Raw genomic sequence first — 26,365 nt, 5'->3', positions numbered from 1 at the left:
GCGAAAGTTTCACTTATATTTTCAAGCCAATCCGTTTCTATGTGCAAGGAAAAGAAGCATTAATGGCAAGCCAAAATGAGATTGCCAATAAATCTGCAGCTGATTCAAAATTAAAATTTATAAAATAGGCTACGTGTTTCCCCCCAGGAATATGGATGTAACTTCCAGTGATTCAAAAACTTTTTCAGTACAAAAATCATCAATATCAAGTGGAAACAAAAATTAAATTTCAAAAAGTCCTTCATTTAAACTTTTCTTCTTGTTCACTCAAAACTTTACTCTTATTGATGATACAGTGAAACAAGTGGATGCTGTTACTGGAAATATGCCCTTTTTTTTTTAAGAAAGCAAAACTTAGTGGCTCAATAATCATTCTCTCTCTCTCTCCTTCCCTCCTCTTTTTCCCTCCCTCCTTGCCTATATTCCTCCCTCCTTCCCTCCTTCCCATTCTTCCTTCTTTTTCTATTTATCTCTCTCTGTCTCTCTCTCTGTCTCGCTCTCTTTCTCTCTCTCTCTCTCTCTCTCTCTCTCTCTCTCTCTCTCTGTCCATTTCTAAACCAGAAGTGACAGGAAAAGTTGCTCAGATACTTGACAGAGGGAAGGGGTACACTGGTGATAATTGTGGTGTTCAATTATTTGCATGAGAGACCATTAAAATCATTGTAAATCACAGAATCTCAATAAAATTGTTTAAATTAAATTTTAAAAATCTGTAATAGTGAGTCACTAATATTTATGGTAACATGTCATTCCAACAAGTTCTCAAAATGCATTCCAACATGATCTTAATGTTGAAGCATATTTTTACCCAAACTTATTGGTATAGAATTTTCATATATACTAAACTATTATTGGGCTGGAGCAATAGCACAGCGGGTAAGGTGTTTGCCTTGCAAGCAGCCAACATGGCCGACCCAAGTTCGATTTCACCAGCCCTCTCAGAGAGCCCAGCAAGCTACCGAGAGTATCTCGCCCACATGGCAAAGCCTGGCAAGCTACCCGTGACGTATTTGATATGCCAAACACAGTAACAACCCCAATGGCGACGTTACTAGGCCCACTCAAGCAAATCGATGAACAATGGGAGGACAGTGACAGTAAACTACTATCAGTATGAATACTAATATTTGTATTAACTCCAATAATTGCGAGTTATTAACTTTAGCAATTTAACTTTGACTCTATGTTATTCTTTCTTTCTGCTTATGTACACACACCAACACACACTTTCCTCTTATTGTATACCTATTTTGAAAATAAGTTAGACATTGTAACTTTGGTTGATATGTGTTTTAATAAGTCCTATGAAAGGAAGCTATCTATTTATAAAGTACATGGCATGATATTTTATATTTATGTTTTAAATTTCCATAGTGATACTTTATTAGTCTAAGCATATGACTGAAAATGGCAATTAACTTGATGTTTATTATTAGTGTTAATTCTGTCCCCGATTCTACAAGATAGTATGAATTTCTTTGTAAGAGTGGTAGTTTTCCCTATGAATTTTTTTATCATACAAATTACGCCACAAAAATGTCCAATAGATTATCAATGATGTTCAGGGAAATAGGTCTCTTATTTTCCATATAAACTAAATTTTTTCTAATATAGAAAGTTGTAGGAAAAGTGTTTAAGGTCGCTCCCCAACAGGTCTGTTCCCGCTTGGCGCCCCCTCTCCAACAAAACTCGGGACCCCGAAGGCCAGAGGCCACTGGGACCCCTGGGGCACCTGCCTCCACTTCCGTAGCGAGCGCCAGCCCAACTAGACGCTGCCCCTCCCCAACAGGTCTGTTCCCGTTTGGCGCCCCCTCCCCAACCAAACTCGAGACCATGAAAGCCAGGCTCCCTGGGACCCTGGCCTGGGGCACCTGCCTCCACTTCCACAGCGAACACCAGCCCAACTAGTCACTGCCCCAACAAGTCTGTGGACTAGCATCTGGACTGGCTGGGGCGTAGCCACCACTGTAGGGATGTGGCCTCCTCGATAGTGGGCGTTGCCTCCTCAAAAGTGGGAGTGGCCTGCTCAAAAGTAGGGATGGCCTTCTCCAAGGTGGCCACAGTTATATTTCCCACTCCCACCAATCTTGACTTTCATCCCAGCCTTTATCACCTAATTCTGTGGAAAAATTCCTGGCCACCTCAACTACAATACAACAATTTTCCACTGGCCTACTCCAATTCTAACAAAAGACCAGTACGCAAGAAGCTGTACAAGCCCAATATTAAAAGAGCACCTCCTCAAAGCTTCACTAGATGCCTATCATAAGCCAAAGAATAATTCCTGAGAGGAAGGACAGACTCTAGAAAGGGAGAAGGGTGACCATCATTGACCGACCTTATCCAGAATCCTTTCCCACAATAAGAGGGAACAGCGTAGTGAATTCCAGGGTTTACCACTAGACAACCAAAACAACATGAAGAAACAAATCTCCACTACAAGGAGAGGATGTAGAAAAAGAGTTCCAAATCCTCAACTGGAGTTATCCACAAATATGTTCTCTCTAATAAAGAATTCCGAGATGAAATGCAGAGGATAGTGAAGGAAATACTCAGAGAATCAATGGATGAGATATCCAGAAAACTAAAGAAAGAAATGAAAGAAACAATAGAATGGATAGTTGAGAAAATACAGGAAGAAATGAGAGCAGAAATAAAAAAGCTACAAAAAGAAGTGTCACAAATAAAGGATTTGGTAGACGAAATTAAAAACTCAGTAGGTACCTCTTTGTCCCCAATGCTGTGTTGGTCTTCTTCCCCACCCAGGTCAGTTTATCCACCAGTATTCGAACCCGGGACTTGGCTTTCTCTGTGCAAGTGCCCCAGGTATCCTCTTGGACTCTGGGACAAAAGCAGCCCTGAACCTCTTCCTCTTCCTCTTCATCCCCAACGCTATGCCCGTCTTCTTCCCCACTGAGCTTTTACCCCCTGACATACACCAGGTTCCTGTGACAGCATGGCCTCTTTAGAAGTGGGCGTGGCTACAGTAGAAGTGAGCATGCTCTAGGCTCACACAGCCGCAGGTAGTTTAGTCATACCAAGAAATCTAGTGTAACATCACAGTCCCCATACCTACACACCAATATGAAGAAACAACGCAAAATCCCACCATGTGGGGAGGACGATGAAAAGATTCCAGAAGCCTCAGTAGGTGCTACTCATCTAAGGGACCTCTCTGACAAAGAATTCGGATATGAAATCATAAAAATGTTCAATGAATTCAATGAAACAGTCAGACAGATATCCAGTAAATTGAAGGAGGACATGAAAGAAACAATGGATCGCACAATCGAGAAAATTCAGGAAGAAATGAGGGCAGAAATTGAAAAGCTACACACAGAAATGTCACGAATTAAAGATTCTGTAGATTAAATAAAAAAATGAGACTGTACCCTCAACAGTAGAATGACCACAGCTGAAGACAGAATCAGTGAGCTGGAAGATCAGCTGCACCAAGCCAACAGGCAACAACAAAAAATGACAAGGGACCTCAAAATAGCTCTAGAGTGAATCAGAGTCCTAGGAGATGATTCCAAGAGGAATAACATTAGAATCATTGGCATACCAGAAGCTCAGGGAAACAATCTCAATGAAAAAGCCACAGTTAAACAAATCATTGCTGAAAAATTCCCAGAGTTGGACAATGCAGCCGTTCAGATTCAGGGAGCCTGAAGGGTGCCAGCTAATAGAGACCCTAACAAAAACATTCCAAGACATATCATAGTTAGAATGATCGATGCCGCCAATACAGAAACAATACTGCAAGCAGGAAGGACAAAGAAGGAAATCACATACAAAGGAGCACCCCTTAGATTCACAGCAGACCTATCAGAGGAAACCCTCCAAGCCCGAAGACAATGGCAGAATATAATGAAAAAACTCACTGAAATGAATGCTTCACCAAAAATACTCTATCGGGCTAAATTCTCATTCAAACTCGAAGGAACGGTACACTACTTTCTAGAAAAACAGCAGCTCAGGAACTTCATAGACTCAAAACCAAACCAAAAAGAAGGGGTAAAGGGACTACTATAAGAAAAGAAAAACCCTACAAGCACAACTGACCCTTACAAAAAGTGACACAAAACCCCTTAACAATAATCTCGTTCAATGTCAATGGTCTAAATTCACCAATTAAGAGACACAGAGTGGCAAAAAGGATTCAGAGACAGAACCCAACATTCTTCTGCCTACAAAAGACTCATCTCAACAGTCAGAGCAAACAGAGACTCAAAGTAAAAGGATAGAAAACAATCCTGCAAGCAAACAGCTCCCTCAAAAAAGCTGAGGTGGCCATACTAGTATCCAACAACATTAATTTCAGGTTGAAAAAGATTAGAAGGGACAGCGAAGGCCACTTTCTCTTCATCAAGGGATACGTACAACAGGAAGAAATCACACTCTTAAATGTATACGAACCTAATGAGGGAACAGCTAAATATTTAAAACAACTGCTAACAGATTTAAAGGAGGACATTGCTAGCAACAGAATAGTAACTGAAGACTTCAACATCGTCTTATCACCTCTGGATAGATCAACAAGAACAAAACTCAGCAAGGAAACATTGGCTTTGAAAGAAGAAATAGAAGAGAACGGGCTGATAGGCCTATACAGGGCTTGACATCCCAAAAAGAAAGAATACACATTCCTCTCCAGTGCACATTGAACATTTTCTAAAATGGACCATGTGCTACTACACAAAACATACCTCAATAGAATCAGGAAGACAGAAATAATACCAACGATCTTTTCAGACCACAATACACTGAGAATAGAAATGAATCACAAACAGACACGGAGAACCAAATTAAACACCCGAAAATTAAACAACTCAATGTTGAACAACGAGTGGATCAGGAAGGAAGTCAAGGACAAAATCAAAAGATACCTTGAAACAAATGAGAATGAAGACACGAGCTACCAGAACCTATGGGATGCAGCTAAAGCCGTGTTAAGGGGGAAAATTTATACCTCTGCATGCACTTCTCAGGATGGAAGAAAGGGCCCACATAAACAACTGGATTTCACAGCTCAATATCTTAGAAAAGGATCAAAAGAAGGAGCTCAAATCAGGAAGAAGAAAGAGATCATTAAACTTAGAGCCGAAATCAATGACAAGGAAACCAAAGAAACAATCCTAAAGATCAATGAAACCAAGAGCTGGTTCTTCAAGAAAATAAATAAGATAGATAAACCACTAGCAACATTCACAAAGAAAGAGAGCCCTAATAAACTGAATCAGAAATGAGAAGGGGGATATCAGAACAGAAACCAAAGAAATTCAAAAGATCATCAGAGACTACTTTGAAAGTCTGTATGCCATGAAACTCGGATTGGGGCCGAGCATCCTCCACCCAGATCCTCCAAATTCCAGTAGGCGGGGGTCACACCCACCAACTGGTCCCCTGGCGCAGTGTAATCCCATCAACGGCCAAGACTTAGAGACTATAAAAACCAGCTCCCGGAAGAGAACAGCACAGTCTCCTGCCCCCACGCCTGGCTGCCCTCGCCGGGGCCCCTTGGACATCTTATTATGACATCTTATTATCTCATTCCTACTTTGGACAAACTGGCAGGCTACCGAATGTAGCCTGCCCACACGGCAGAGTCTGGCAAACTCCCCGTGGCGTACTCAATATGCCAAATACCAGTAAGAATGATGGGTCTCATTCTCCTAAAGAGCCTTGAATATAATCTCAGGGCTAGGATGAAGGAGACGTTACTGGGGCCTGCTCGAGGCAATCGACGAATAACAGGATGGTCGTGATTCGTCGTGATGCCATGAAACAAGAGGACCCAGAAGAAATGGATAAATTCCTGGATTCTTATAATCTCCCAAGGCTGAATCAAGAATATCTAGAGTACCTGAATAAACCTATTAAATTCAAGGAAACTGAAACTATAATCAAAAGTCTTCCCCAAAACAAAAGCCAAGTCCAGATGGATTCACTAGTGAATTTTTTCAAACATTTAAAGAGGACCTAATACCAGTTCTTCTTAAGCTATTCCAGGAAACTGAAGAACCAAAAATTCTCCCAAAAAGTTTCTATGAAGCCCAGAACTCACTAATACCAGAGAGAAACAAAGACACCACAAGAAAAGAAAACTACAGGTCGATATCCCTGATAACCACAGATACAAAGATTCTCAACAAAATACTAGCAAATAGAATTCAACAATTCATCAAAAAGATCATACACCATGACCAAGTAAAATTCACCCTGGGGATGCAAGGATGGTTTAACATTTGGAAATCAATCAACATAATTCATCATATCAACAAAAAAAAAATGATAAAAATCATATGATCATATCAATGCACTCGAGAAAACAGCAAGTCACACAAAGACATCGAGAAACAAATCAAACACCTGGAAATTAAATAACTCAATGTTGAACAATAAGTAGGTCAGGAAGGAAGTCAAAGACGAAATAAAAAGATACCTGGAAACAAATGAGAATGAAGACACGAGCTACCACAACGTATGGGACACAGCTAAAGCTGTGCTAAGAGGAAAATTTATAGTGTTGCAAGCATACCTAAGGAAAGAAGAAAGGGCCTACGTAGATAAAATAACCACACAGCTCAAGATCTTAGAAAGAAAACAACAAAAGGAACTCCAACCCAGCCAAAGGAAAGAAATAATAAAACTTAGAGCAGAAATTAACGACTTCGAAACCAAAAACAATCCGAAAGGTCAAGGAAAACAAGACATGGTTCTTTGAGAAAATAAATAATATTGATAAACCACTAGCAAGACTCACAAAGAAAGAGAGAGAGAGAGAGAGAGAGAGAGAGAGAGAGAGAGAGAGAGAACTCTAATAAACTGAATCAGAAATGAAAAGGAAACATTACAACAGAAATCAATGAAATTCAAAAAATTGTCAGAGACTACTTTAAGAGTCTGTATGCCATGAAACAAGAAAACCTAGAAGAAATGGATAAATTCCAGTATTCCTATAATCTCCCAAAATTGAACCAAGAAGACTTGGGATACTTGAATAGACCCATTCATAACAAGAAAATCGGAGTGGTATTCAAAAGTCTTCCCAAAAACAAAAGCCCAGGCCCAGACGGATTCACTAGTGAACTCTTCCAAACATTTAAAGAAGACATTTTACCAGTCCTCCTCAAGCTTTTCTAGGAAATTGGAAAAACAGGAACTCTCCCAAATAGCTTCTATGAGGCACATATCCTCCCAAATACTAAAAGCAAACTAAGGCACCACCAACAAAGAAAATTATAGGCCAATATCCCTGATGAACACGGATGCAAACATCCTCAACAAAATATTAGCAAATAGAATCCAAAAACTAATAAAAAAAATCATACACCGCGACCAAGTGGGATTTATCCCAAAGATGCAAGGATGGTTTAACATTTGGAAATCAATCAACATAACCCATAATTTCAACAAAAGTAAAGATAAAAAACATATGATCATATCAATAGAGGCAGAGAAAGCTTTTGAGAAGATATAGCACCCATTTATGATGAAAACTCTCACCAAAATTAGTTTTGAAGGAATTTTCCTCAAGATAGTCAAAGCCATCTACAACAAACCCATGACAAGCATTATCCTCAATGGGGGAAAACTAAGAGCTTTTACTCTAAGATCAGGGAAAAGACAAGGATGCCCACTATCACCACTTTTGTTTAACATAGTGCTGGAAGTACTTGCAATAGCGATTAGGCAAGAAAAAGACATTAAAGGTATCCACATAGGAAAGGAAGAAATCAAGCTCTCACTATTTGCAGATGATATACTATATACTGAGAATCCTAAATTCTCTACCAAGAAACTCAAGAAACAATAGACTTGTACAGTAAAGTTGCAGGCTATAAAATCAATGCCCAAAAATCCATGGTCTTCCTACATGCAAATAATGAGATAGAAAAAAGTGACATGAAAAAAATAATTCTGTTCACAACTGTGCCCCAGAAAATCAAATACCTCGGAATCAGTTGAAATAAAAATGTAAAGGACCTCTACAATGAAAACTACAAAATGCTACTCCATGAAATAAAAGAGGACACGAGAAAACGGAAACATATCCCCGATTCATGGATAGGAAAAATTAACTTCGTCAAAATGGCAATACTCCCAAAAGCATTATACAGATTGAATGTTATCCCTATAAGGATACCCATGAAATTCTTCAAAGAAATATATCAAGCACTCCAGAAATTCATGTGGAACAAGAAATGCCCAGGAATAGCAAAAGCAATTCTTGGGAAAAAGACGTGGTGAGGCATTACCCTCCCCAAAGTAAAACTCTTCTACAAAGCGGTAATAATTAAAACAGCATGGTACTGAAACAAAGGCAGAGTCACAGACTAATGGAACAGGGTGGAATATCTGTACACACAACCCCAAATATATGAACATCTAATATTTGATAAGGGAGCAAGAAATGTGAAGTGGAGCAAGGAAAACCTCTTCAACAAATGGTGCTGTCATAACTGGACAACCACATGCAAAACAATGGGCTTAACACCTCGACCTAACACTATGCACAAAAGTCAGATTAAAATGGATTAAAGATCTCAACACCAGGCCAAAATCGATAAGATACATTGAAGACAAAGTCGGCAAAACCCTCCACGACACTGAAGCTAACAGTATCTTCAAGCACTGACCAACCAAGTGGAAACAGAGATAAAGAAATGGGGCTATCTTAAATTAAGAAGCTTCTGCACCTCAAAAGCTACAAAAACCAGAAAAAAGATAATCTACAGAATGGGAAAGTATATTTATCCAGTATCCATCTGATAAATGGTTGATATTAAGGATATACAAAGCACTGGTTGAACTGTACAAGAAGAAAACATCTAATCCCATCAAAAAATGGGGTGATGAAATGAACAGAAAATTTTCCAAAGAAGAAATCTGAATGGTTAATAGGCACATGAGAAAATGCTCTACATCACTAATCATCAGGGAGATGCAGATCAAAACAACAATGTGATATCTCACACCACAGAGACTGGCCAACATTCCAAAAGAAAAAAACAACCAGTGTTGGCACGGATGTTCAAGAAAAGGACTCTCCTTCACTGCGGGTGGGAATGCCCACTGGTTCTGCCCTTTGGGAAAACAATATGGACGTTTCTCAAAAAATTAGAAACTGAGCTCCCATTTGACCCAGTAATACCACTCCTGGGAATACATCCCAGAGAGGCAAAAAAGTACAGTCGAAATGACATTTGCACTTCTATGTTTATTGCTGCCCTATTCACAATATCCAAAATCTGGAAAAAACCCGAGTGCCCAAGAACGGATGACTGGTTAAAGAAACTTTGGTACATCTACACAATGGAGTACTATGTAGCTGTTAGAAAAGATGAAGTCATAAAATTTACATACAAGTGGTACTTCATGGAAAGTATCATGCTAAGTGAAATGATTCAGAAAGAGAGGGAAAGACATAGAAAGAATGTGTTTGTCTGGGGAACATAAAGTAACAATTTAGGAGACTAACACCCAAGAATAGGCAAGATAAGTACCAGGAGGTTCACTCCTTGGCTTGGAGGCCAGCCGCACATGCTAGGGAAAACCGCAGCTCATATAGAGAAGGGAGACCAAATAAAGGGTGTTGGGAGGATGTTCCCAGGATGAGAGATGCATGCTGAAAGCAGACTATAGACCAAACATGATCGCCACTCAATGCCTCTTTTGCAAACCACAGCACCCAAAAGGAGAGAGAACACAAAAGGGAATGCCCTGCCACAGGGCCAGGTAGGATGGGGGGCTTGGGGGAGTTGGGAGGGATACTGGGAGCATTGGAGGTGGAGATTGGGCACTGGTGGAGGGATGGGTACTTGATCATTGTATAACTGAAACCCAAGCACAATAAATTGTAAGTCTACAACTGTACCTCATGGTGTTTCACTAATAAATTTTTTTTTTAAAAAAAAGTGTTTAATACTGTCAAAAATGAAGCTGGGTAACCTCTGGGGAAGAGTTTAAACATCTCAGGAAATAGGACTACTATCATCAAATAATTAACTCTGAGAGAAATAGAAAACTTTTCTTGGATTTAAATACATTATTCAATCACCAGTAAGTGATTTACATATATTATTCTCTCACCTATGAGTTCTTATGCTGCTTAACATTCTGATATGTGTTATATATTACTCATCTTCACATAAAGTATTGAGTGGAATATTTGTAAATTTACCTTAAAAATTCTTCTTATAATAAGTTAATGGATGGAATTGTGTTTCTTGAAAAGGCAATTTTGAAATCCTAATATTGAGTTAACTCAGAAGATATGAGGAATTTACCCTATTTCAGTCTCACTTATTTAGAAATAGGGTTGTTATAGATTCGAGTAATTTTTCTTTTGGATTTTGGACCATACCCAACTCTTTTCAGGGCTTACATCTGTCTCTCTGCTCAGGAGTCACTTCTCGTGGGTTTCAAGATTATATGGGGCTCTAAGGATCAAAACTGTTTCATCCCCATGCAAGCAAGATCTCTGCCTGTTATACTGTCTCTCAAGCTCCAATTAGTTAATTTAATGAACATGAGGTCTTAAAAATTATTGTAGGCCCCTAACCCAACAGGCTGGGCTTCCTAATAGGAAAGAACTCTAGATACAGATGAAATTAAAGATATGAAGTCAGGCAAGAAGATGATGGCTTATGACAACAAAGGCAAAGATGAAAATGTAACAGACCTACAAACCAAGGTTGATCAGCAATGCTGGCCAATAGCACAAGTTAAGATTGAAGCAAATTTTCTCTCAAAATCCTCAGAAAGAACCAACCTTGCCAACATCTTGACCTCAGACTCAAAACTCCAAGAGAATAAATTTCTACTGTTTTAAGTTTCTCAGTTTTTAGTAATATATTGTCATCCTTAGAAAACTCTATAGATAATGATATATAAAGATACAGATATAGATACAGATACATATAGATATACAGATACATACATACATACATAAATACAACAGAATCACACATAGGTAGATCCATAGGTACATAGACACATACTGAAAGGCTGTCTTAGGTTAATCTGTTCCATGAGATGAGGATGTGAGAAACTAGATGGGGGAACTTGGATAGTGATGCCAAAATTGTTAGATAAACTATATGAATTTGTCATTTATTTACATGGTTAAATGAACCACAACCATCTAGCAGAGTTCAAATGGTAAATTTATTTTTTTTTAATTTTGTATTGGACCACCATGAGATAGACCATTACAAAAACAGATGTTCATAACTGGGCTTCAGTCACAGTGTTCCAACACTTCACTAGTGTAGTATATTTCCCACCACCAATGTCCCCATTTTCCCTCTCCGCAACTCCACCCCCCGCCACCTGCCTCTATGGCAGAATTTCTCTTTCTCTCTCCCTCCCTTTCTCTATTCCCCTCCTTCTCTCTCTCTGTCTCTCTCCCTCCCTCTCCCTCTCTCTCTCTCCCTCCACCACCACCACTTTTGGGCATTATGGTTTGCAATATAAATACTGAGAGGTTATAATATGCCAGACACAGTAACAACAAAGTCTCCAATGGAGACGTTACTGGGCCCGCTCGAGCAAATCGATGATCAACGGGAGGGCCTTTACTTTTTTTACTTTACATTTATAATGTATCTTATTCTGATTGACAGATGACATAACTTAAGTTTTCTAAAGCCCATTTCCCCCTTAAGAATTGAGCTTAACCATAAAATCTGCCTATAAATGGATGGACCTGGAGAGTATCATGCTGAGTGAAATGAGTCAGAAGGAAATGTTCAGGTATAGAATGATTGCATTTATTTGTGGGATATTTAAAAACAGTCTCCTGCCCCCGCGCCTGGCTGTCCTCACCAGGGCCCCTTGGAGGGGGGGAGGGTTGAGTTCCCCCCCCTCCCCGAGCAGAGTCCCAGCAGCTGAGACCTCCGGAGCCAGCCACGGCCATGCTGGGACCACTATCCACACGTCCGGATGGGCCTCATGCATGAAAGAACTGGCAGAGGAACCCAGGCATCCGGGTCCCGGGGCTGAGGTCTCCAAGCCTACTCGGATTGGGACTGGGCCTTCTCCACCCAGGCCCCCCATCTTCCAGTAGGTAGGCGTCACACCCACCAGCTGCCGACAGCGTCAGGTTGGTCCCATCAACGGCCAAGATGCAGAGACTATAAAACTCAGCTCCCGGAAGCGCGCGTTCGCATTCGCAGCCACGGACATCTTATCATCTTTCCTTGGAGAACCTGGCAGGCTACAAAAAGTATCCTGCCCGCAGGCAGAGTCTAGCAAACTTCCCGTGTCGTACTCAATATGCCAAATACCAGTAACAATGATGGGTCTCATCCTCCTAATCCTGAAAGAGCATTGAAATGTCTCTTTTAAAATCTCAGGGCTGGGGCTGGAGAGATAGCACAGCAGGTAGGGCGTTTGCCTTGCATGCGGCCGACCCAGGTTCGATTCCCAGCAGCCCATATGGTCCCCTGAGCACCACCAGGAGTAACTCCTGAGTGCAGAGCCAGGAGTAACCCCTGTGCATTGCCAGGTGTGACCCAAAAAAGAAAAAAAATAAGTAAAAACTCAGGGCTAGGTAGAAGGAGACGTTACTGGTGCCCGCTCAAGACAATTGACGAACAACAGGATGATCGTAATCGTGATTTAAAAACAGTATGAAACTAATATACAAATCCAGGGAAAACGAGTCAGGAGGACTGAGCACTAGCTGGAAATCAGCACAAGGGTGTGTGTGTGTGGTGGAGGTGGGGGAGGGGTGGAGGAAAATTAAGATAGAGGACGGTTCATTATGACAACAGTTGAAAATGATTACTCTGGACAAGAACTGAGTGTTGAAAGTAGGTAAACGAATATTCATGATAACTTTTCAGCAGCTGTATTGCAAACCATAATGCCTAAAATGAGAGAGAGAAAGAGAGAGAGGGAGAGAGTGAGAGAGAGAAGTGCCTGCCATAGAGAGGTGGGTGGGTGGTGGTGGGGCGTGGAGGAGTGGGAAGGGAACTGGGGACATTGGTGCTGGGAAATTAGACTGGTGGAGAAATGGGTGTTAGAATGTTCTAAAGCCCAGTCATAAACAGTCATAAACATTTTTACATATTATGTAAAAATAATAATATTAATTAAATTAAAAAGAAGAAAATCACGATTACGATCATCCTGTTGTTCATCGATTTCCTTGAGCAGGCACCAGGAACGTCTCCTTCTTCCTAGCCCTGAGATTTTAAAAGAGCCATTTCAATGCTCTTTCAAGATTAGGAGAATGAGATCCATCATTGTTACTGGTATTTGGCATATTGGGTATGCCACGGGGAGTTTGCCAGACTCTGCCGTGCAAGCAGGATACTCTTGGTAGCCTGCCAGGTTCTCCAAAGGAAAAATAAGATAATACGATGTCTTCCAGGAGCTGGGTTTTATAGTCTCTGCATCTTGGCCATTGATGGGACCAACCTGGTGCTGGCGGCAGCTGCTGGGCGTGACGCCTACCTACTGAAAGATGGGGGGTCTGGTTGGAGAAGGCCCAGTCCCAATCCGAGTAGGCTTGGAGACCTCAGCCCCGGGACACGCGTGCCTGGGTTCCTCTGCTAGTTCATTCATGCATGAGGCCCGTCTGGACATGTGGAGAGTGGTCCCAGCATGGCCGTGGCTGGTTCCAGAGGACCTCAGCTGCTGGGGCTCTGCTCGGGGCAGGGTGGGGGGGGATCTTCATAGGAAAAAATATAGCAGGGATGAGACAGTGCATTGTAAGTCCCCCCCCACCCCAAAAAAAGGTGTGATGTGCGTGTGCAGAGGACTCTTGTGTTCAGAGGCTGACAGCTGATGGTCCACGGTGGTGGTGGACAACGGGTGAAGGTCTAGGGGAATGGAGAAACAGGAATCGGGCCCCCATAAAAGAGAAGAAAATAAGAAGAAAAAAGAATGGACCTTAACAAAATTTGCTAGGAAAATATGATCCCTGAGTTGCTTTTTCTTCAAATTGATTCTTATTGTTTCATTCCTTTCATCTAGATAAAGAAATCTCTGTCTCATGACATGAAATTATATAATGAGGTAATCAGTCTTTGAGGTCCTATCCATGATTTTTCTGGCTTACACATTCCTGTGCACGGTTTATTCTATAAGACATTGATGCAGACTCTATCAAATTCATGTTCAAAGCTGAGGTTTTTGTAAGGGTTTTTCTATTTGGCACAGCAATAACTGTTTGACAAAAATCCGTCTCACTGTTCACTCTTCTGTTTCATCTGACATTTGCTTCCCTCTGCATTTCACCCTGTCTGTCTTCTAAGAAAGTGGTTTCCACAGTAGAGGTGATGAGGAGACAGAAGGGGAATCAACACTGTACATTCTTGAAGAATAAGAAGTATGAAGTTACCCAATGTCTTCACCTACTTATTTCCATTCATCCCAAATTTCCTGATGTAAGCCAGTAGTCACTTCATCAGCCCTTGCTCCTTTGAAACTACTTTCCTCATTCACAAATCATGTCTAAATAAATGTCGGTTTGTATTATTTTCCCTTCAAAGTTTCCTCAACTCTGAAAAAAATTACGCAAATTTTACAGACAATTTTTCTTATCAACCAAATTTTAAAATGTTCCATGTATGACATGTAAAGTGTGCCAAATTTTATAAAGGGTATATATTTAAACTGAATAATTTACTTCAGAAAATTTTCACTAAGCCTTAAATCATATGAAGTTAATCACTTATTTAAGACATTTATTTTAGGGCCAAAGAGATAGTACAAGGGTTAAGGCTGTTGCCTTGCATTCAACTGACCCTCACTGCCAGGAGTAAGCCAGAGCACAGCCAAATGTGGCCCAAAAAACAATATTGGTGTGTGTGGGGGGGGTATGTTGCTGCCAGCAGGTCAATCTGTACCTGTGAGGCGAGTGCATCAGCAGCCTGATGGCACCGTCAGACTTTCAGATACCCCAGAATTGCTACTGTGCCTTTGGCCAGACCCCAAAAACTTTGGGCAAAGTTTAGCAAGAAAGTAAATGGCCAAAAGTTAAGTATGTGGGAGACACACCCACAAACCACCTCCTATATATATATATTGGAGGCATGGCCTCTCTGGTTCCTGATCGAACTTCTTAACGGCCATAATCCCAGAGACTCAGAAACGAATCTCGGAACCCAATGGCTCTTGGCAGAAATGCATCCTGTTCCTGCAGTAGGTTACTGGCACTGGGCCACTCCAGGTGGGAATAAGTTTCATGCCCTGGCCTATTCCCCCTGGCAGCCCAGTGAATGCCATCCTCCAGAGGCCACTGGACAGTCAGGTTTGGGCCCACAGTGACGAGACACGAGGGGCCTCACGGGATGGGGGTGGAGCCTTTCCTTTCCACCCCAACGAGACCCCAAGTTGCTGTCCACAAACAGCCTCTCTGGCTCCTGATCAAGCTGCTTAATGGTCATGATCCTAGAGACTCAGAAACAAATCTTGAAACCCAGTGGCTTTTGGCAGAAATACGTCTGGACCCCGCAGTAGGTTACTGTTGCCGGGCCACACCAGGGGGGAAAGGGTGCTGTTCCTCCACCTGCTCCCCCTAGGCGGTTCGCTGGCCACCATCCTCCAGAGGCCACTGGGCAGTCAGGTTTGGGCCTCAGTGACGAGACATGCGGGGCCTCATAGAATGGGGGTAGAGCCGGCCCTTTCTTCCCGTCCCAACAAGACCCTGAGTTGCTGCCCATGAACAGCCTTTCTGGCTCCTGATCAAGCTAAATAAAGGCCATAATCCTAGAGACTCAGGAACAAATCTCGGAATCCAGCAGGTTTTGGCAGAAATCTCTACAGATTTAAATGTGAAAATTTTGAAATTTCAAAATTGTGTGGCCACTACTGTAGCCACGCAACATCATATGTTATTCATAACCAGCAATAGAGAGAAAATTGTCTACTGTTGCCTTTTCAGAAGATCTGAGTGTTGGGGTAAAATCCCAAATAATAATGAAGGGTCTGGTGTCAAAATAATGAATGTAATCAAAGTAGAGAGAGAGAGAGTAATATGGAAATCATCTGCCCCACAGGTAGGGGGAGGGTGTGGGATGGGGGTAGACTGGGGTTTTTGGTGGTGGAGAATGGGCCCTGGTGAAGGTACGGGTGTTTCATTGTATGACCGAGACTTAAACCCGAAAGCTTTATAACTGCTCTCACGGTGATTCAATAAAAAAATTATGAAAAAATAGTAAGGTGACGTTCACGCCCAATTCAATCAGCTAATCAGTGGCTGAATAAATAGCAGTACTCCTACTCTATCATTGTATAACTGAAACCCAAGCACAAAAATTTGTAAGTCTCCAACTGTACCTAAGTGGTGTTTCACTACTAAAAATGTAAAAGTAAATAAATAAATAAAAAGAAGAAAATATATTTTTTAGAAAAATTTCTACAACTTATTAAGAGTCTTCTGCATTCTGAAATAAATTGATAATAAAAGGTACCCAGAATAGAATTTATCAGTAGCAATTTAAATTATTACCTCCTTCAATCTTTGTTAAGTTTTATCTTTTCTAACTTCTATATTTACTAACTTGTAATGGCCATAAATTCTACAAAATGTCATTCTACTTATGTTCAATTAAAGCCCCTGCATTATTATTCATTATATGATACTGTAAAATTTCCCTCTTCCAGACACTAAAGAACAGCTTGTGATACTAATCAGCCTTGAGGGGAAAACATCTCTTGGTTTAAAATAAGTATTACTTGAATTATCCAAAAATACATGATACTGGCTGGTGTGCTTTACACTAGATTTTCAGAAGCACATATATTCACATATTTGTTCACATAAAGCTTGGGGGAAAGGATGCTTCAATGGTTTAGGAAGTCTCTCTTTGGTTTCAGACAAGAAATACAGAAAGTGCAAAGAAGGTGATGCAGAGACCAGGATTCTTGGCATGGGCTCTTCTATCAGAGCTGTTCTTTCTATTCTGAACTCTTACCTGCTCCAATTATCATTCATTCAAAGATAAAATTAAGGCTCTTTTACCTTGGTAACACCTAGAAGTAAAGGGCAATATAGTCTGAAAGTAAAATCCTTCTTTATTGCTCAATACCAAAAATTAGGTGTTAAGTTGCACTCCAGAAGCATTAGCACTTGCTCAATTGTACCTGACTCATGCAAAGCCAGTATTCGAAAGTTTAAGCAAATTAAAAGAGGATGAGCACTTTAACAAAACTATCTGTGTTTCACTGAGCAGTTAAAATGGCGCAATAGTATAGTGGGTAGGGCCATGCATATAGTCAACCTATGTTCAATCCCTGGCACCCTATATGGTCCCTCAAATACCGCCAGGTGTGATCCATGAGTGCAGAACCAGGAGTAAACCCTGAGCATCACTAGTGTGGCCCACAAGGCATTTTTTTTTAAAAAAAGCAAGCTTTTCAAAATCATTAACATGTGATGAGAAATAATATACACACATTTTCAAACCAATTCACCCACCAGCCTAAATGCTTTTCCCTCTCACAAGTGTCCTGCCAATAAGCAAGTCCAGCTTGAAGCCCAGCCACCTTTAATTTGCTGTGCTTTCAAAACCAGATGGAACGTAGCCGTGCTTTTGTCCCTTGCTCCTTAAAATTGGAGGTTCTAGCTCCTCCAGGTCAAATATCCCTTAGACACTCTATCTTATAGTGAAATAACATGCCAACATGTAATGAAATAAACTTACTGTTTTCTTTAACACTTTGAGGGCATAAGGCTTCTGAGTCCCCTTCTGTTTGCATCTGTACACAATGGATGTAGCACCCCTTGAGGTGAAAAAAGACAAAAAGAACATATTATAGTCTGGAAATTATATAAAGGGAAAACTTAGTAATAAGTACTCTTGCAAATTTCTAAAAGTTCTAGGATAATATACACACTAGGATAGTACTAGCACAACTATCAAGAGTATTATTTTTTTCTTATATTTGTCTCAGAAAAATTCTAGACTTTACACTCTGCTTTTTTTCTAGGTTCTGGGACAAACCAGATACCCAGGTACCCACGAGGGAAAATATGCATCAAAATCACCAAATTCTTCTCAAGGACATGGCAGGAGACAAGCTGTATGGATTCAGGGAGAAAACTGGGCCCAAGCATAGCTGGAGGATCAGACTAGACCCTTTGGTATTTGGCAAGACTTCTGGTATCCCTGGGATTGCTCTGATGTCCTGACACCCTTTCCAAGCCAAAGTGAGCCCAACTGAGATTCTGGATTCTTGCTGCTGAATAAATACCAACCCAACTCCTTACACATGCATTAACACGACCTCATGTGAAATGTCCAGGTAGATGATCAAAAATGGTATTAAAGGTAGATATAAGATATAGAATTACTTCATTCATTTGTGGTATATAAAAATAATCTATAGTAGAATACTACTTTTTAATATCCAGGGCCAGGGAAAACAGGGGTTAAGAGGACTGGTCAGTGATTGGATCTAACCAAAAGTGTGTGGGGGGCTGAGGGTAGGTAAGATAGAGAAGAGAACAGTATACCAATAGTAGGTAGGACTGATCATACTGGAAAAGATCTGAGGGTTAAAAATAGGTAAGGGATATTCTTGATAACCTTTCAGTATTGATATTGCATACCACAATGCCAAAAGGGGGGGGGGAGAGTGAGAGAGTAGAAAAGCACCTTCCATAGAGGCAGGCAGGGAGTGGGGGGGTAAGGGGTAATGGGAGGGAACCTGGGGACACTGGTGTTGGCAAATATACATTGGTGGAGGGATGGGTGCTGGAATACCGTATGACTGAAATAGAATCATAAACAGTTTTCTTAAGGGTCTATCTCATAGTGATTCAATAAAAAAGTAAAATTTTAAGAAATTAAAAAAATTTAAAAAGTAGACATTTTTTAAACTTTGGTAAGATAATAAATTCAGAAATAAAGAACTATTGAAATATGATTCTCACCCATTGATCTGACCCAATCAGTGGGTCAGAATGGAAAACCTTAAAATAAAACCCCAATCATATGGGCAGATAATTTTTGACATGAGAACATGAAATGAAGGAAAGGTGGCCTCCTCAACAAATGGTTCAGGGACAATCAGATACTACATGTAAGAAACTAACACTGCCCACAAGGGGAGCAGCCTATTTGCTGTAATACCTCTCCATCACTTTTTATACCAATTGAAAAAATATTATTCAAGAATTACTATAAAAAATAAATTATTCCAACTTCCTCATTGCATTAAATTATCCTATCAATAATTTAAACATACAAATTGACTTTGAAACATAATACTAAATATTATATTGTATACTTATAGCACTATTATAATCTAAATTGTATATTTATAGGACTTACTATCTCATGTAAATCTTCAAAAAATATATCAATGTAATAAATGCAGTTTTTTGGACAAATTTGTCAACCTCAATGATTTACAATTTTGTGCCATTTCAAAGTTTATTATGTAGAAGTCACTCTGTACACAATAAAAGTCATGACTGATAAACTCCAGGAGACAAGCATAATAATTTATTTAACTATTATATGACTTAACTATTATATGATTTAACTATTAAACACAGTAAGAAATTTTAATTTTATTTTGCTGTGTAATGAATTTATTTATATAAAAGTCCTTTCAATTTTTCTCACTCTATGGTTATATAAGGGATATATATCATTGTATAAATTTAAGGCTATAATTTCATAATTATCTACCAGATATGTTTATCTCTAAGTGGTAACAATAGGATTCACGAATGCTTTGAACCCACATTCTAATTGCTCATTGTTTCCCAAGGGATACTGCCCAAGTCCATCCGTATCCAGAGCAAGTAACCCCCAGAGCTGCCACTTGTCACCGGTGCCTGGTGGCCACTCCTGGGGCCATACAGGTGGACTTCCTGCGACTCCCAACATGCACACTCAAACCTCCTACCATGAGTGGGGGAAGAAGGGTGCAGTGCAACACAGGCTGGTTACTCAGAGAGCCCCTGTGGGAACAAGCCGCTCAGTCTCAGGTCAGAGCAGGCACTGGGGAAAGCCCCTGAGAAGCCCACCAAGCTCCGGAGGGAGTAAGGCACGGAACGAGGCAGTGAGGACAGTGAGCTGAGCCCCTCAGAGAACAAACACAGGGACACCGTGTTTAGGTTGCTTCATGGGCTCAAAGAAACAACATACAGGAGCGGCTCTCTGGCACAGCCATGGCACCAGAGGCACATGGAACTAATTCGGAGCCTAGCAGCTTGCAGCAGAAATGTGAATGGACTATGTGTTAAACTCCAGTGCCATTGCCATGCCCCCCCCCCCCCCGGGAGGGAAAGGGTGTCTGTCTCTTCCGCCTCCCCCCCCCACCCCAGCAGCACGGTGGCCACTGCCTCAGAGATTATTGGAAAGTCAGGTATGAGCTGGTGGTGACAGGGCAACTGCAGCCACATGGGAAGGGGAGCGGAACCAGCTTCACGTCCAACCAAGGCCATGAGTTGCTCCCCACGATTGGCTCTCTGGCACATCCATGACATTAGACACACACAAACCAATCTCATAATTATCCAGCTCTGGGCAGAAATCCCTCCAGATTTAATTAATAAAGTATCAGAAATCCAAAATCGCGTGGCTGCTATAGCGACATCATAGGATTTTCACAACCAGCAATAGAAAACAAATTATTTCACAATGCCTTTTCAGCAGTTCTGATTGTTGGGGGAAATTCCAAACAATAATAGTTCATCTTTTGTTGAAATAATGAATGTATTCAAATTAGAGAGAGAGGTAAGTAGAAATCTTCTGCCTCACAGGCATCAGGAGGGTTCAGAGGGGAGGTATATTTGGGTTCTTGGTGGTGAAAAATAATTACTCGTGAGGGAAGGGGTGTTTGATCACTGTATGACTGAGATGTAAACCTGAAAGCTTTGTAACTCTTATCACGGTGATTCAATAAATAAATTTTTAAAAAAAGAAATAACATACAGGTCATGAATGAATCACAAGAAGCTGTGAGAGCAGAAATAAAAAACAGAATAAGAAGCAACAGAACTGAAGATTAGGGTAGGTGAAATACAAAACCCAATAGAAGGCCTCAACAAAAGAGCAAGAACAGCTGAAGAAAAATCACTGAACTCTAAGATGAGATGCAGAAAGCCTCTAGAAAACGTCACAAGATGGGAAACATTCTCCCTTTTTGTAAGAGCCCAAACTCCCATTTATTTATTGCATTTGAAGTATTCCTTGATGATATCCTTGACCTGGATTCTTTGTCATGGTCCTTAACCACAACAAAAAGGATGGTAAAAATTCTGAAAAGAAATGAGTAGGAAACTAAAAAACTATGGAATGAGTTCAAGAAGAGCAAAGTAAGAATCACCAGGAGCAGAGAGCACAGCAGGTAAGGCAAAACCTCCACATCGTAGACATGGTTTTATCCTGGTACCCCAGATGGTCCCCCAAGCACAACCAGGAGTGATCCCTGAGCCTGGAGTCAGGAAAAAGCCTAGAGGAAAGTCAGACAGCCCCACCCGCTCCTGCAGCCAAATCATCTTAGTCCCGAGGAACAGGAAGCAAAGCCAAAGAACATCAGTCAACGATATCACAGATAAGAATTTCCCAGAATTGAGGAGTGCTGGCACCCAGGTCCAAGAAGTCAGAAGGGTTCCACTGCAAAGAGTCCCAAAATAGAAAAACTCTAAAGCTCCAAGATACACTCTAACCAGAATGATAAAAGCCAAAGACAGAGAAAGAATATTGGAAGCAGCAAAATTTTTTTAAAAAGTGTGTGTGTGGGGGGGGGGGGGGCTTTCCCACAAAGGAACTCCCAGTCACAGCAGAGTTATCAAATAAAACTCTACAGGTCAGATGAGAATTGGGGACATAGTAAAAACAAATCAAAGAAATAAGCACCTCACCAAGAATACTCCCCAGCCAGATTATCACTCATATTTGGTGGAAACATACAGAGCTTCATGGCCAAGCATTAACTAATCGAACTCATAGCTTTGAAACCAGTTTTGCAAGAAAATTTAAACATTTTAAACATTAAAAGCCAAGATAAACTTCTCAACACTTTACATCACGTATGACACTTGCAGCGCTTATGGTTCCTCTACTAGATTAGGAAGTTTTGCTTACTCCTAGCTTGCAAAGGGTTTTATACCTTAGCATAATGAATTAAGTCTCATTGATTATGAATATTCTTTCTATGTCTATTCAGATGCTTTTTCACATCTAAAGAGTTTTACTTTAACTTAATAATTAGCATTATCTATAGTATAATATGTTCTAATGTAAAACATTACTTTTTAAGGATAAACCACATTTTTATAGGCCAATTCAAATATATTGTAATTTTCAATTTTTTTAATTATCCTTTTTCTTTCTAAATTGTATATTGGTGGGAACTGTTCCTCACACTTGCTAAATTGTATATTTATAGGACTTACTATTTCATATAAATCTTAAAATGTATCAATGTAAAATTACTCATATTATCATCAACATATATATGTAGAATAAATGCAGTTTTTTGGACAAATTTGTCAACCTCATTGATTTACACTTTTGTGCAATTTCAAGGTTTATTATTCATTATATGTGTGTAGCAGTCACAGTGTCCACAATAAAAATAAACCTCACATATGTGGGCTATATAAGAAAGCACTAAGGCACCAACAGATGGCAAAGGCATCGGCAGTCAGGAAGCACTGAGCTTCCCCTGGGCAGAGAGAGAGAATGGGGGTGGCCTTGGGCTATTTCTGAGGTGAAGAGGCAGCTCTGACGGGGGTGTGGAACTGAAGAGCTGCATGGGAAAGCTATCCTTGTCAGTACTGTGATCATGGCATCTCAATAAAAATGGGGAAAATATTACTTCCCATAATGGAACTTGTCATATATTTAGTCATCTATAATACATATCTAGAAGTGTAATAGTATGTATGCATATGTAATTTTACATGGTGCATTATGTTATGTACACACATATTATTGTCTCTAAAAATTTCTGAGTAGCATCTAGCAGATGCTAAATATGGATGTGAGAAGAAAGTTCCAGATAAGATATTTACTGCCTGAAGACAATTCAGCACAGCATTCCTGAATGCCATATTCGGGTGACAGTACAGAAAAGGGGGGTTTTATCCTACCAGAGAAACAGACTTACCTTTGCATGTTCCTATACTTAAGGAACATTCACCACATGCTGTCATCTCTGTTTTAGGACAGGAGAAGTTCCTTTATTTCATAATCTCACCCCTTAAGGAGATACTGTATTTTTTCTTCAAAAGAGATCCAAGCACACCCACATATCAGTCCTCCCACCAGCTTAGAATCCAGACATATTCAAATGTCTATGTAAAGCTGAAATCTTATTTGAAATGGCAGAAATAAGTGGAAAATCTGGATTCACTGAAGTCATATAGGAAGTCAGAATAAAAAGGCAATTTAATAACATGATCATTCTATCATTAAGGAGGGTTACAAATCTGAGACTCACTTCCTGAAGGCACATCATATAGAGGTGTGATTGTCTGGGATGAAGCAACAGAGCAAGGCTTCCCAGGTCATCAAACATACAACTTGCTTTTTGTAAGTGCACAAAAACTTCACATCTCTAGAATGGTCTTAAAGAGACTGCTAACTTGGATTTTAGAGCTGCTGTCATGTTTCTGAAAAGATACTTCACAGCCATATAAAATTTTCTTATTAAGGATATTAATGACAATATGGCTAGAGCAATAGCACAGCGGTAGGGCGTTTGCTTGCGCGCAGCCAGCCCAGCAGAGCCGGGTTCGATTACTCCGCCCATCGCGGAGAGCCCAGCAAGCCACCGAGAGTATCTCGCCTGCACAGCAAAAGCCTGGCAAGTTACCCATGGAGAATTCAGTATGCCAAACACAGTAACAACAAGTCTCACAATGGATACATTACTGGGCCCGCTAGAGCAAATCGATGAACAATGGGAGGACAGTGCTATGTTACAGTACTATTGAGAAGAATACAATCGGCTGGTTCAGCACCTCCATGACTGTGCAAGGACTGCCAAGAGAGAGAAAGCCACAAAAAGACACGGGTCTTCAAGAACTATCAAGCTCGTTCAGCAACGTGGCTTGGTGTAAGCCTCAGAAAACCACAAGCGAACATTCGAGCTCACAAAGCAGTGCAGAGATGCAAGAAAGGAAGACCTCAAAGAAAGAAGAGCAGCAGTGCTGGCCGATGCGGCAGAAGCCAGGAAAAACACTCTCAATGCCCGCTTGTCCTTCACCAACTACAAGAACAAGATAGTTGCCCTTTGACATCCTGATATATCTATCACATCTTCCAGAAGGGCCCTCCCGTTGATCGTCGATTTGCTCGAGCAGGCCCAGTAACGTCTCCATTGGAGACTTTGTTGTTACTGTGTCTGGCATATCGAATACTCTCGGTAGCTTGCCGGGCTCTGCGAGAGGGGCGGAGGAATCGAACTCGGGTCGGCCATGTTGGCCGCTTGTAAGGCGAACGCCCTACCTGCTGTGCTATCGCTCCAGCTGATGATGATAGCACAGCAGGTAGGGCGTCTGCCTTGCACGCAGTCAACATGGCCGACCCGAGTTCGATTCCTCCAGAAGGGCAATGGAGAAGATTATCTATGATTTCTACTTGGATCTCTTCCATAGCCACATCCACCTGCTCACATACCAAATTCCGCAGGATAGATATGTCGTTTCCAATGTTCTCCCTTATGAAATCTGGCAGGCCATTTAGATGGTAAAAAACAGAACAGTACCCAGCCCAGACAAGGTCAGACCCGAACACCTGAAGAATCTGCCGTCACTACTCAACAATACACTGGCTCGGCTCTTCACACGCTACCTGTCTGAATGCAAGGCTCCGTCCCAATGGAAAACCAGCAGGACTGTTCTACTGTACAAGAAAGGACACATCCACGACATTGGCAACTATCACCCAATCTGCCTATTGTCTGTCGTCTAACAGCCATTCACTCAAGTCACCCTGAATAGAATTGGCAGAATACTAGATGAAGGAAAACCATGAGAGCAAGCTGGGTTCTGAAAAGGATTCAGCACAATCGACCATATCCACACGGTAACCAAGCTCATTGAGGTTTCTCGGGAGTTCAAGATGCCTCTCTGTCTAACGGTAATCAATTTAAAGAAGGCCTTTGATTCTGTTGAGACTAAAGCAGTCATCGAAGCCCTAGCCAAACAGGGCGTTCAAACTCAATACTTCAGGATCCTCCATGAGCTGTAGTATGGATTTACTACCAGGATTTCACCATTCTACAAGGAAGTGATCATCGATGTCAAGATAGGGGTTCAGGAAGGTGATAGCATTTCACCACTCTTCAGTGCCACCCTCGAGAACATCATGCGATGACTGGAATGGGAACAAATGGAAGTGAAGATAGATGGTTGGCAACTACACAACCTCTGCTTTGCTGATGACATAATTGTAATAACACCAAACGTTTGTCAAGTGGCACAAATATTGGCCGACTTCAACCGTGAGTGTGGAAAGATCGAACTGCAGCTGAATCTCACAAAGAAAACGTTCATGAGAAACAGACTCGTTTTTGACCTTCAATTCACTCTCAATTTAACGAACATCTTTGAAATCAGCAGTTATGTCTACCTAGGTCGAGAACTCAACATGACGAACAGCCTGGCACCTGAGATGAGCAGGAGGAAGAGAGCAGCGTGGAATGCCTTCAGGAGCATCGAAGAAAAAACTAAGAGGACCAAGAACCTCCGGCTTCAGGCACATCTTTTCGACTCCACAGTTTTTCTTGCATTAACATACACCTCAGAGACCTGGGCCCTACGAAAAACGGTTGAGAATGCTGTTTGGGTCTCCCAAAGAGGAATCGAAAGAGCTATGCTTAGAGTATCACACTTCACTCAAGTGAGATAAAGAATCCGGAGTTCCAACATCCATTGACAATCAAGAATCAGGGACACTGTCTCGTTTGCCAAGGTGTCAAATATCAGATGGGTTGGACACATAATACGATTTGGAGATGACCACTAGACTAGAGCCATTACCAACTGGATTCCAGGGGACATTCAAAGAATGCGTGGCCGCTCACCTACAAGATGGTCAGACTTCTTTGTCAAGACCCTGAATTATCTGTTTGAGACTCTTCGTGTTCCTGGAGTGAGCAGACACCATTGGGCTACACTAGTACGTGACAGGGTCAAATGTAGACACTACTGGCACCCACTCAAGCAAATTGATGAGTAAAGGGATATCAAGTGATCAAGTGATTATGGACATAAAAGAGTTACTAATCTTTACAATAGCCAGAATCTGGAAAAAATCTGAGTGCCCAAGAACAGGTGACTGGGTAAAGAAACTTTGGTACATCTACACAATGGAGCACTATGTAGCTGTTAGAAAAGATGAAGTCATGAAATTTACATACAAGTGGCACTACATGG

The 26,365-nt window shown here is 41.0% G+C and overlaps 1 protein-coding gene across 1 annotated transcript in view; it reads right to left on the bottom strand.

The window, feature by feature from the left end:
- The window catches only part of CAMK4 (calcium/calmodulin dependent protein kinase IV), a 290,358-nt gene that overhangs the window by 145,198 nt on the left and 118,795 nt on the right, over window positions 1-26,365 (bottom strand). The window contains exon 2 of the mRNA XM_056138994.1: window positions 17,664-17,742. Within this exon, the coding sequence (XP_055994969.1) occupies window positions 17,664-17,742 (79 nt within the window). The remainder of the gene's footprint in view (window positions 1-17,663; window positions 17,743-26,365) is intronic.

This window comes from Sorex fumeus, unplaced genomic scaffold, assembly GCF_029834395.1.
Source record: "Sorex fumeus unplaced genomic scaffold, SorFum_2.1 ptg000131l, whole genome shotgun sequence".
NCBI lineage: Eukaryota > Metazoa > Chordata > Mammalia > Eulipotyphla > Soricidae > Sorex > Sorex fumeus.
This window is presented reverse-complemented; position numbering and strand designations above follow the sequence as displayed.